Here is a 13124-nt window from a genome sequence, read left to right on the forward strand (position 1 = left end):
GAGCATCACCTTCTTGCCTATCTCTTACCAAGCTTGAGGTGTCCCAATGCATGCAACCAAGGATGAGATGTTGGAAGACATGCAACCAAGCATGAAGTATCAATAAGCATGCAACCAAGTATGAGTTGTTGAGGGTATGCAACTAAGTATGAGGTGTTAAAAGCATGTAACCCAGTATGAGGTGTCCAAGGCATGCAACCAAGCAGGCGGTGTTGAAATGACGTGTTAAAATAAGTGCAACCTAGAGGACACTAAGCTGCCTTCATCATGTGACACCTGCTAGGGCATGGTGACTCACCAAGTTGTTGCACCTACTCAAGTAGCTGCAAGGATCAAGCATGTGTCATGTATCGTCTCCATGCAATAAGAGAGACACTAATCATTCCTCTTTGATTGACACCTAGCTAGGTCATGCAATGAGTCACCTATATGTTCACTTGCTTTAGGTTCCTACAAATAGGGTGTTCACCTACCAAGAAAGAAAAGCAGAAAAGTATGAAGAAGCTCCTATGGTGGTACTATTCCAAAGGTTTAATCTTTCAATTGTCGTAATAGATGTAGTGCGAAAATTCTAGTCTAAAAGGCGAGTGATCTTATAAAGCATGATTTTACATGGTTTTAAAATTACATATCTTATGTTTAAAATGTTATATGCATTTATTATTTTTCTTTTAAATATCATGAGATATGGTTTGAAAATGTTTTAGTTAAATGCTATTTTTATAATAAATACGTGTTCCATGTATCATTGATATATATGCATATAAATAGTTAAGATGGTTCGGTGATCATGAAGGGATGAGTACGGTTTAGGGAAGCTATGTCTAAGGAGACTAGGTTTTAAATGAGCCCATTGTGACCCCTCTAGCCTTTCTTGGGAGCTTACCTAGTACGCACTATTCACTAAAAATCACTGGTACTATCATTACGGTACTTTATATTATTGCTTTGGATGTGATTGTAATATGCCCTAGACCCCTATCGTGCCATAGAGATTGAGGGGCACACTGTAGCCAATTGACCTTGTAATCCTTTGTGCTAAGAGTTGGAGGGGATGGAACAACTTGTATGAGAAGCGTGCTGAGAAGTGTAGGGGCATTGTGTTTTTAAGGCACCATGATATGTGAGACATATGTCGTCTGCAGATGCATATGTGATATATCCCAATGGAGGAAGGGTCACTATACTAGTTATATTGCATGATAGTTGGATGTGCCGAGAGTTAGAGTGACATCATAGCCATGGATTATGAATGTGTTTGATTGATTATACATTAGGTTGTCCGATGTTATATGCCTACTTGATTGTTGTCCTATATATTATTTACGTTGAGTGTTACCTGCATGATGAAACTCCTTTTTCTATTTTGGACAGACCATCCTAAAACTTGCATTATTTGATCATTCACTGAGTTATACTTACTTTGTAGTTCCCTAAAATTCTCAAATGAGGACCTAGTAGAACTAGATACCAAGGAAGTTTGATGGGGGAAAGCCTTTTAAGGTTTATTCAAGGAGGAAAGAGAAGACCTAAGTAAACTTTAAGTAGGATTAATATTAATTAGAATTGAATTAGGATGGGTATTTGTTAGAGTCTAATTAGGATTAGCTAGTTGAGTTATAATATAATTAGAATTTGAGTCATGATAGGTTATTAGAGTCCTAGTAGACTTTGGATTTCTTAGAGAAACCTATAAATAAGCTAATCAATGTAAATCAAAGGGATGATTTGATATTAATAATATTATATTTTCTTTCATTGCAAGATTGCAACCCTCAATGGTGAGACTCCATTGATTTTCTTCTAGGTGAGACTCCTAGAAGGCCTTAGTGAGACTCCAAGGTTTTCCATCTTTTCTTCATTGTTTCTTCTTTCTCTTTATTTCTTATCTTATAAGTTTCTCTACCATAAAATTTATTCCTTGTTCCTCTCCTTACACCCTAAAAATAAAACCCTAGACCACCTGCCCTTGAGTGTAGACAACCATCCTAGGGTTGTCCTACATCAAAGTTCCAAAGGATGGACAACAAAGCATATAACCCTTGTTGCCCCTTTTCTTTTTGCTTCTTTTTGGATAGCCTACTGGCATGTAGTCATTTCCTTAGGTATGTACAAGTTTTTTGGTCCCTTAAGGCCAACTTTTATGTACTCAAAACCATGTATCTTGGAAGGGTAATGAATATATAGTTCCTTTGGTATGCTTCCTTGTGCTGCTCTGACATAGTATATTTGGTTACGAGTTAATTTCCTTTTGTAAGATAGTACTTTCACCTCAATTTTTGGACTTGAGAGGAGACACTAGCTTATGTAGATGGTGCTTGCAAGGGTGGGTCGTCACAACAATGGCCTTACTGAAGTATTTAGTATTGCTAAAAGAGAATTCCTTCATAGTTCAATGGAAGGAATTGACTACCGATTTTCTGTTATATTTTAGTCCAGATCTAGATTTTCTTCTTTCCAAATTGAACTCTTGTCATCTACACTTGCTACCACTTAGAGGAAGCATACCCCTTCAATTTTATAGCCACCAGCTTCCCCCTTTCGTTTTCTGGAAGATTTAGAAACTTGGAAACTCTTTCAACTTCATTCAACCAATTTAAGACCTCCTTTGGTTGCTTCTCTCTAGTAAAGTGCGGAATATCTACCTTAATATTTTGATTTTGATCACGATCTATAGTACGATAAAATGTTGATTGCCTCTCTAAAGGTAAAACTCCACCTTCTTCATCCAAAAAGCCCCCTACAGTTTGATGGAACTCCTTAATGGCATGTTAATTTCTCAAATTCCTCCGCTGGTAAGTTGAATATTCTGCCTTCTTTGGCCTCTAATGGTGGAATTCAGAGCACCAAAAATATCAGCTTGCTCCAACCTGACACATAGTTAATTAAGCTCCTACTGCAAGTTTGCAAACTCTTCTATAGTTAGACTGTTTCCTGCTGGTTGTAAAGATGTAGCATTCAAATGATCCCCAAACCCAATCATTGATTCAAAACAATCACGAATTTGGAACAAAGGCTTTGATACCAATTGATGAAAATTGAAAAACTAATATAGCTACTATCCAAGTAGACCACAACCAAGTTACTCCAAACACTGCCGGAGCCGAGATTTCTTAAAGGAGAAATAGAGGAAAAATCCTTTGCATGAATTGAAACCAGAAAGTTTTGGATAATCACTCAGTTTATTTCTCCTGAAAGAAATAATGAAAAGTCCTTACAATAAGTAAGGTCTTCTCTTTTATAAGCTAGCTGTCTACTTTTTGATGGTTTTCAAGATACAATTAGTAGCCTTTATATAGTCATTTCCTATAGTTCTAGTAAAAAAAATAAAAAATAAAAGGCTGACATTTTGACTTGTAATTTACTAACAAACTTTTCCCATACAAACCTTTGACTACTCAAATTTGCTATCAATTCTCTATTAATGATTGCATCAAAACCCTCAAGGAGCACCCTCTAAAGGATTACTCCTTTCCTTTGAAAATTTACCTCTTCTCTTACAGTATACTTTGTCCTTTTACTAAGGCCTATATCCTTTACTGCTAAAAGGAATTGAAGATTTGTTGTATTTAACAATGTTGATATCCATAGAAGCCAAAAGTGCATTCACACTCCATTTTAGTAAGGGTTAATCATTTTATCTGAAAGCCATCTAAAGGAATAAGGGGTGGGTCTACAGCCTGATCCTCTTAAGGAACAAGTCTCTTTGGAAGCTCTAGGGAAGGAACTAAGGGAGACAACACTGTCAGGCACATCAGGACCCAAAGCACCCTTGGAAAAAATCTCTAACAGATTTTTGACTAGAAGGCTAGAAGGATCACCACAAGACAACTCTCAAATTTTCTGGGAAGAAGGGACTGGCCTAGAATTACAAGACTAGACAAGAAGGATAAAATAGGAAGTTTCCCAGCTGATTCTGACTCCCTCAAAGATAAATCCAACGCCCTGCCAAAATTCAGACCATCTGTGCCTGCTTTTAAATTAGAAGGCCAACCCTGGATGGCATTAGGATAAGAACACCTCTCTGTATCTTCAGAAACAGAATTCTGGACAGCTTTTTGGATATTGTGATGATATAAGAAAAAGGCCATTCTTCCTATAAGCTTTCACAAAAGCCTGCAAATCCTTCCGAGGTTCTTTGTAGATGAGCGCCCAAATTCTTCATCAGAGGACTCCATACCCTCTGAAGATGGGACAATCTCTAACTCTTTTCTGCAGACTCTTTTCTCCCCTGAAATTGACTCTATGTCAGCTTTGAAGCCACAACAAATGTTCAGATCATCATTAATCTTGTGATTCCTGCCACTGAAAGCCCTCATTTGACTTCTATAAGCCTCAATAGGTGGTGAAAGGTGAATCTCAATGATGGACCACACCTAGAGGGGGGTGAATAGGTGTTGTTGAACAATTTAAAAAAAAAATCTCCCGACACAAATTATCTAACCTTAGAATTTCTCAATATCTATGAACTTCTCTTCCAACTTTTCAACAAAGTATAAAATTCACAAGCATGAATGCAACAACACTCCAACAAATTTCAAATGCAAGTCATATGCCAATGCTTCAACACTCCTCAAGATTAATTCATAAAAACAATTATCTACTTAACTCATTTCCAATTACTACAAGATATCATCAACCAAAATGAACAAAAAAAAAAAAAAAATATTTAAGATATCCAATGGATAATCACACATATTTCAACTCATTTTTCTTCCATTGTTGATATATGCCCAAGTAATCAATGATATCAAAAACTGAAAATAAATCAAAGGGGAGAATGAGAGAAAGAGACAACGACACCAAATTTTTAATGTAGAAAACCTCCGAAGAGATAAAAAACCACGGGTCTACAACCGATTGAAAATGTCTACTATGAAGAACAAAAACCGAATACAAGGTTTTACCTAGCTCAAGCCTACCAATCCTTCCCGAACCACTTGACTAGTACCTTTTACTTGCAACTTCTCGACTTCTTCTTCCGGAGCACACTTGGAGTCTACACCAAGCTCGACTCAGCCTCTTCTTGAATCCACACAAGAAGAAAATGGGTTTTTACCCAAACCCAAATAGATTAGAGATTGAGAAACGAATGAATGAAGAATCAACCCATTTTTTTTCTCAAGAAAATCCATTAAAAATAGTTTGGAAAACAATAGGAAAGTTGGATTTTCTTGGCAACCAAACACCCCAAATTAGGAAAGGAGAAGAGAACCAAAGGGGATGGTTGCTGCTATATCTCTCTCTACTAAACATGAAGCAAGTTTTGGGTTTTTAAATGAAGGAAGCCCTTGATCCAACGGATGAGATTTCATCAAAAAAGTGTAAGCTGGATTCATCCGACCTAAAGCTAGATCAATCTTGGAACAGGGCATTTCCAACACTTAGTAAAAAAAATTCTTCCTAAGCCTTCCTAACTCCTTAAAAAATATTTTATGTAAAATAACATTTAAATAATATGGTTGATTCAATTTCATCCAACTCCAATCTCAACTACATACCTTAGTCACTTGACAAATTCAACAACTTAATCTTCATTGGGCAAGTAGTCCGAAGAAAGATTGGAAAAATTGAGCTAGGAGACACTTAGGAATTTTGTCTGGAATTGTCAACCTAACTACAACACTCACAGGTGGAACCACACTGCTAGGAAGATTCCTATCATGCGCCTTCGTCTTTCAGCCTCAATTGTCTAGATGGATTAGTGCTACTAGAAGCTGACTTTACAGATTTTGACTCCTATACCAACGTATTGTGACAATCAAACCACTATCCTTATTGGGAATAATCCTATCTTTCATAGGCATACTAACATGTAGAAGTTGCATGTTATTTCATACAAGATTTGTTGATGCAAAAGTAGATTGTTACACCTTATATTTGATTTATGATTAATGAAGTGACATTCTTATGAAACAATTGCCTCATAGTACTTTCATTAATTATCATCCAAGTTAGACATGTTTAGTCTTCAAGTTCCAGCTTGAGGGGGAGTGTTAGAGTTTATTTTCTTTTTCTTTTTTTTTTATTTGTAAAGTTATGTGAAGAGTTATTCTATCGATTGGTTATTAGTGCCAATGTTGTAATTTTAGTGAATGATGTAAAGAGATCAGAGGGTATAGGTAAAACCTAGTCAGACAAATCTAAACCTCTTTTATAGACTTTCTTCTTCTCCTCTTTTCTCCTTCTCCCTAACCCTAACCCTAATTTCACAAGTTTCTACTTGTAATGATATTAAAATATAAGTTGTCAACTTATTCTTGGAAAGCAATAGTGTTGCTTTAGGAAGAAAAATAGGCATAAAAATCAGATCTGTAAATGGATACAATTTTATACACATGTTACTCTCAAGGATTGCAACACTTCAGAACTACAGTTGGATTGCACCTCCTCAAAACCGCTCTAATATTCATGACCTTTGTTGTATCCTAGAGGTAATTTGCACCCTTATTAACTAATTCAATAAGTGGCAGCAAATAAAATCTCAAAGAAAGTTTTCATCTATGTGCCTGGACGCTGCAAAAACTTCCTTAATTATCTAGCAACTGCATGATTCTTCTTCCACACGGTAGACTCAATGATATTGCTTAAATTATATAAAATATTGTCCAAATGCCAGATCATGACTTTAAATTTCAAAATGACTTCTAAAAGTTTTGATAAACTACTTTGCATTTCCAATATCTGCTTCCATAACTGAATTCAATCAATGGTTTTTAACTTAAATAATTGAGTTAAATCTTCATCACTTAATTCAATAACTGGAATACTCACAACAAACTTTCACAGAAAACATGTCCATTGGTAGAATATAACAAGTTCAATCAACTGTGGGATGGCTAGGACAACTTTTCTAGTTTGGTTGCTAGGGGAAGTTTTTGTCAGTTGCATTTGCTGTGGAGTCTTTTTTACTAATAGGCTTCTAAAGGTACTTTTCAGTGACTAATTACAATGATTTTAGAACTTTGACAAGGTTTTACAATAACAAATTGATGGAAGTTCATTCAAAGAAGAACTGATCAGTTACCAGATAAAAAGATGTGGAGTACTCTGTATGGCTACTTCCTGTTGTTGTATCAACCCAATATGACAGCCACAGATCATTTCCATTACGTGAAGCTTGCATTAAAATTGCTGACAGACATATTACAACTGTAATAAACCAACCAGAATATGTGGCATAACTTCTGCAGAGGATAATCATTAACAGTAAAAATTACTAATCAAACAAGTATATTAATGAAACAAACAGGAAAAATCCTAAAGATATTTCTCCACTTTAACCACCAAATGTTACAGTAAAAGTTATCACTCACTTGTATACTGTAAGTTCAACTCTGCCCTCTTTCCTCAGCTCAACCTCAATGATCTCTTGTGCTTCCCCAGGAACACATATAGAATCCCTCTCAGGTTTACAATCTTGTTTTGTTTCAGTTGAAGTATTAGTGCTGCATTCTAGGCTTCGAACTTGAGATACAGTAAATTCATTCAGAGAACAGAATGTAGAATATGAAGAAACAGAAAAGTCAGTTGAACTCCCCACCCACTTCACGTGTCCTTTGTCCATCACCACAATCATATCAGCAGAAGACATTGCCTGAATGATGTAGAAATACTGAATAATTCTCAACTTTGTTTGGAAGACCACTAGTTTGTGAAAGTCATAAGTTAAAACAGCATTCAAGATCATAAACATTGCTCACTTGAGCTGCTAAGACCAAAGTATCACTCAACTTGCTATACATTTTTTTTCCCATTATTTAACTACTTAAGTTCTGGGGGTAGCTGATAGCTTAACACAGTACCAGAACCTTGGTTTCCAAGAGGCCTGGGGTTTGAAGCTTATCATTTATTCTATATATTAAACCCACATGCGAGATAAGGTCACAAGTGAGACAGGTTGTCAACTATTAGCCTAAGTATTAGCTGTTTGATAAACATTGTTAGTTCGTCATCTAAATCTTAAGCTTTTGGGTTAACTAGTAGCCCAACACAAGCTATGGCTCACTTTCAAATAATGCTATGCTTGAACAGTAGTATCTAGACATAAGTTGATTCCAAGACCAAATTCACTGAATTAAGAAACAATTATAAAGGTGCCAATAACTACAACAACATCAAAAGACCAGATAACAATATTCCAATTCCACTTCCATCATATGTTATGTAACCATATTGCAACGTGTAAGAAGTTTTTGAGGACAGAGTTCAAACTTAATTTCTGGCTCATGCATGTGTTTCCATCATATTAAGTTCATGAAGAACAATCCAAACCACCCAGAAGAATTATAGATACTGAAATTTCCAAAACAGAACCAACTGAATTGAAAATTGCAACAGTTATTCAATAGATAAACCCTCTTCACTATATCACTATTCTTAATTCTTGCTTTAACAATCAATTCAATAAATAAAAAATCACATGGAATTGACGGACATTACACATTAACAACTTTGCCACTAGATGATTAACAAAAAGTGGAGACACAAGAAAGGGAACAAAAAAAAAAAGAAAATTAAATTGACTAGAAATTTCCATTGACCAATAACTCTTCTTTCTTTTGAATATGATGTAAACATCTAATTTCTGATATAATGCCAAAATATTAAACACAGAGAGAGAGAGAACAGTAAAGAAAAGAAGGCCATCATCATCCAGTTTTAGCTTGCCATTGTTAATTTAATACATTTCATCATTAGATAGAATGCAGCAAAATTTGGAAACATGTTTGATTTTTAGTTGATTTTGGCCCATTTATTTCAAGTAGATGGAGATATCTCACTTCACAACTGTTGATTTCGGCCCATTTACTTCATCTAGGTCTTTATTGAGACTAGTAAGAAACTCAAAACACTCTTTCCTTTTCAATCATTTTTCTCTGCTTCCCACAACACTTGGTACACCATTAAACACACTTTTCTTTTCAATAATTTTTTTCTGCTTCACACTACACTTGGCACACCCCTAATCAGCCTTATAAAATGAATCAAGCTGTTGCCATAAGTTCTTCAATGCATTACAGTATTGAGTCATGGATCAGCTCCCTTGTTTTGTATCTCATAGCTTTGATTGATCTCAAATACTTTTTCAGAATTCCCCAAATCTGAGTAGGTCATTTTGTAGCATCTCAAACATCTTTTGCAATCAACAAAAAAAGGTATCTTTGGCTAACTTCAGTCTCTATGGAATTAATCAAGTTATCAACCACATAACCACTATTGAATTTTTTGCATCCCATCCTTGAAAAGGCAAGGTCATCCTCCTCTGGTCCTTTAGTGGCTCCATCAGGTGTCCAAGCTTTCCTCTCCGTTGAATAACCCATTTGACTGACTAAGACCATTACAAGTTTAATTTTTACCGTTCAACTTGTAGACTGTAAGTTGGAGGGAAACATTCTCTTCTCCCTGCAATATGGTCATCAATTGTTATGTGATGTTTATTGGGATTGGCTCAAGTAGACTATAGACAAGTCCTCTCCTCTACTTGTCCCAACCATGGTTGTTTTAGCCATTAAACCCTAGGGCCAAAGGTACCGCTCTAATACCATTTAAACAGTGACTGGAAAACAAATAAAATAGCTCTATTGCATTATTTGAATGAATGACCAGTACAATTATAGAAAAATACCTAGCAACAAGATAGAATCTAGGCTAAACTAAATCCATAGAAAATAGGAACCAAAATTACAGAGAGATATAGCTTCCTAATCACCTACAACAGCTATATTTCAAATTTTAAAAACAAAATATTAATAAAATTGAAACATAACAAACTTGATCCTAACTTATATTCTCTCACATTAGGTATTTCATGATATCCAAATATGCTATCTATGATGTTAATCCAATTGAAAAAAATCCTTAGTATTAGGACTTGCACAAAATTTAGGAAACATAATCTTAATATTTCTTTTCTATTGTCATTTAGCCCGTTCAATAGGTGATCTTTAATGGTGCAGAATATAGGAAAGATTTTCCACTAAAATCCAATTACTACACATCATTTTCCAGTGAAGATTAAGATCACCAGTGGGCAATTAACTAGCAGGTTCATAATGCATTAAGTTAATGATATGGCCAATATCTTGACTTGTCTTTAAAGAAACTCTACTTGGTCTAAAGAGTGTTACAATAATGCTTTACTTAAAGCAGGCACTTGACAACATCCACTTCTCAATTATTATTGTGGTGGCATGATTGATCATATAGTAAGCTAAAACCAAAGCTCTAACACCAAATTTGATGCATATACCAAGAGAGGATGATGGGGCAAAGTGATGGGGGAAAGCCTTTTAAAGTTTATTCAAGGAAGACAGGGAAGACCTAAGTAAACTTTAAGTAAGATTAATATTAATTAGAATTGAATAGGGATTGGTATTTGTTGGAGTCTAATTAGGATTAGCTAGTTGAGTTATAATATAATTAGAATTTGAGTTATAATAGGTTATTAGAGTCCTAGTAGATTTTGGATTTCTTAGAGAAGCCTATAAATAGGCTAATCAATGTAAATCAAATGAAAGAATTTGATGAATAATATTATACTTTCTTTCATTGCAAGGTTGCAACCCTCAATGGTGAGACTCCATTGATTTTCTTCTAGGTGAGACTCCTAGAAGGCCTTAGTGAGACTCTAAGGTTTTCCATCTTTTCTTCATTGTTTCTTCTTTCTCTCTATTTCTTATTTTATATTTTTCTCTACCATAAAATTTATTCCTTGTTCCTCTCCTTACACCCTAGAAATAAAACCCTAGCCCACCTACCCTTGAGTGTAGGCAACCATCTTAGGGTTGTCCTACATCAATTTTGGTATCAGAGCCAAAGTTCTTGGCTTAAAGGAGTGGAGCAACTTATGCAAGCATGAGTTCCAAAAAAACTTCTAGCAATCAAGATGCCGCTACAATACGCTTGGAGGAAATTTCAGCCACACAACAATCCCATCAAGATGCTATAATACAACTAAATAGCAAACTTGATGAGATCATGAAGCTATTAGAGAAGAGCCAAGAAAAATGACCAATTGAAGAGGAGATCGCAAGTCATCAATTTAGACAATTGCCAAGTCGATCACGCAAAGAACAAGACAATTTTATGATGGGGAATCAAAGAAGGGCCAAACTTTTTGAGCTAGATGATGATGTGACAAAAAAGGTACGTCTTGAAGTTGCTGAATTTATGGAAAACTAAATCCAACAACTTTTCTTGATTGGATTATGTCAATGGAAGATTACTTTGATTGGTATGCAATGCCCGAAAATAGAAAAGTTCGTTTTGTGAAGGCAAAGTTGAAAGGAGCAGCACGTCTATGGTGACATAATATTGAGAATCAAGTTCATAGAACTGGCCAACCGCCTATTGACACATGGGACGAGATGAAGTTGAAGATGAAGGAGCACTTTCTCCCAACTGATTATGAACAACTTATGTATACAAAATTGTTTTCCCTTAAACAAGGTACCAAGTCCGTTGAAGAATATACAGAAGAATTCCATGAATTAAGCATTCGAAATCAAGTGCGGGAAAGTGATGCTCAACTTGCAGCCCGCTACAAAGCTGGACTTCGAATGGAGATTCAACTTGAGATGATAGTTGCACACACTTATACCGTAGATGATGTTTATCAACTAGCCCTCAAAATAGAAGAAGGCCTAAAATTTCGGGTTTCCAAGCGTCCAAGTTCACAAATTGGGAGCACTTTCTCCAACAGGACAACAAGCAAACCTTTAAGTATATCAAACTTCAGAACTTCTAATCATGTAAATGGTGGGGGCAACACTCAACAAACTTCGAATGTGGCTTATAAGAATGGTAATAAGGGTAAAAATCAATGAGTAATGGAGATAGAAAAGTAGACGTGACTCCTTTATGCTTTAAGTGTGGTGGGCATGGTCATTATGCTGTTGTATGCCCAACCAAAGGTTTACACTTTTGTGTTGAAGAACCATAATCTGAATTGGAAGGTTACCCAAAGGAAAAAGAGACCTACAATGAAGATGAAGTTAGTGAAGAATGTGACTTCTATGATGGTATGACGGAAGGACATAGTCTTGTAGTACGACCTTTATTAACCGTTCCAAAAGTAAAAGGAGAAGAAGATTGGTGACGTAATAGCATTTTCCAAACACGTATTTTATGCCAAGGGAGATTATGCACCATGATCATTGATGGAGGTAGCAGTTTGAATATAGCTTCACAAGAACTTGTTGAGAAGCTAAACCTTAAAACAGAGAGACATCCAAATCCATTCATAGTAGCATGGGTTAATGACACCTCTATCTCGGTAAGTTTTCGTTGTTTAGTAACATTCATTTTTGGTAAGGACTTTGAAGAGTCTATATGGTGTGAGGTCTTACCCATTAAAGTAAGTCATATTTTACTTGGAAGACCTTGGCTCTTTGATAGAAGAGTTCAACATGACGGCTATGAAAATACATATGCTCTCATACACAACGGATGTAAGAAGATCCTTCGTCCAATGAAAGAAGTCTCTCCAATTAAGAAGTCAGATGAGAATGCACAACCAAAAAAGGTACTTAGTATGTGTCAATTTGAAAATGAGAGCAAGGAAACTAAAGTTATTTTTGCTTTAATGGCTCGAAAAGTGGAAGAATCTAAAGAACAAGATAAGGAATATCCAGCAAACGTACGTAAAATCCTTGATGACTTTTCTGACTTCTGGCCTACAGAGTTACCTAATCAACTCCCTCCTATGCGTGACGTACAACATGCCATTGATTTGATTCCCGGTGCATCATTACCAAATTTACCAGCCTACAGAATGAATCCAACAGAGCATGCTGAATTGAAAAGGCAAGTTGATGAATTACTTACTAAAGGATTTATTCGTGAAAGCCTAAGTCCTTATGGAGTTCCTGCCCTACTAACACCAAAGAAGGATGGATCATGGCGGATGTGTGTGGATAGTCGTGCAATGAACAAAATCACAATCAAGTATCGATTTCCAATTCCAAGACTTGATGACATGCTAGATATGATGGTTAGATCAGTAATCTTCTCAAAGATTGATCTAAGAAGTGGATATCATCAAATACGTATTAGACCAGGGGATGAATGGAAGACATCTTTCAAAACTAAGGATGGATTGTATGAGTGGTTAGTCATGTTGT

General features: G+C 35.7%; 1 protein-coding gene across 5 annotated transcripts in view; it reads right to left on the minus strand.

Annotated features, from left to right (window-relative positions):
- Positions 1-13124, minus strand: part of LOC100251858 (ABC transporter C family member 13) — a 191096-nt gene that overhangs the window by 30801 nt on the left and 147171 nt on the right. For all 5 annotated transcript variants that reach the window (XR_009466598.1, XM_059739701.1, XM_059739704.1 and 2 more), the window contains 2 exons: positions 7317-7597; positions 7028-7187 (listed from right to left, as the gene is read on the minus strand). Coding sequence is in view for 4 of the 5 variants with exons in the window: in XM_059739701.1 (XP_059595684.1) it covers positions 7028-7187; positions 7317-7597 (441 nt within the window). In the remaining variant the exon portion in view is untranslated. The remainder of the gene's footprint in view (positions 1-7027; positions 7188-7316; positions 7598-13124) is intronic.

Source organism: Vitis vinifera, chromosome 9, assembly GCF_030704535.1.
Source record: "Vitis vinifera cultivar Pinot Noir 40024 chromosome 9, ASM3070453v1".
In the NCBI taxonomy this organism is placed as follows: domain Eukaryota; kingdom Viridiplantae; phylum Streptophyta; class Magnoliopsida; order Vitales; family Vitaceae; genus Vitis; species Vitis vinifera.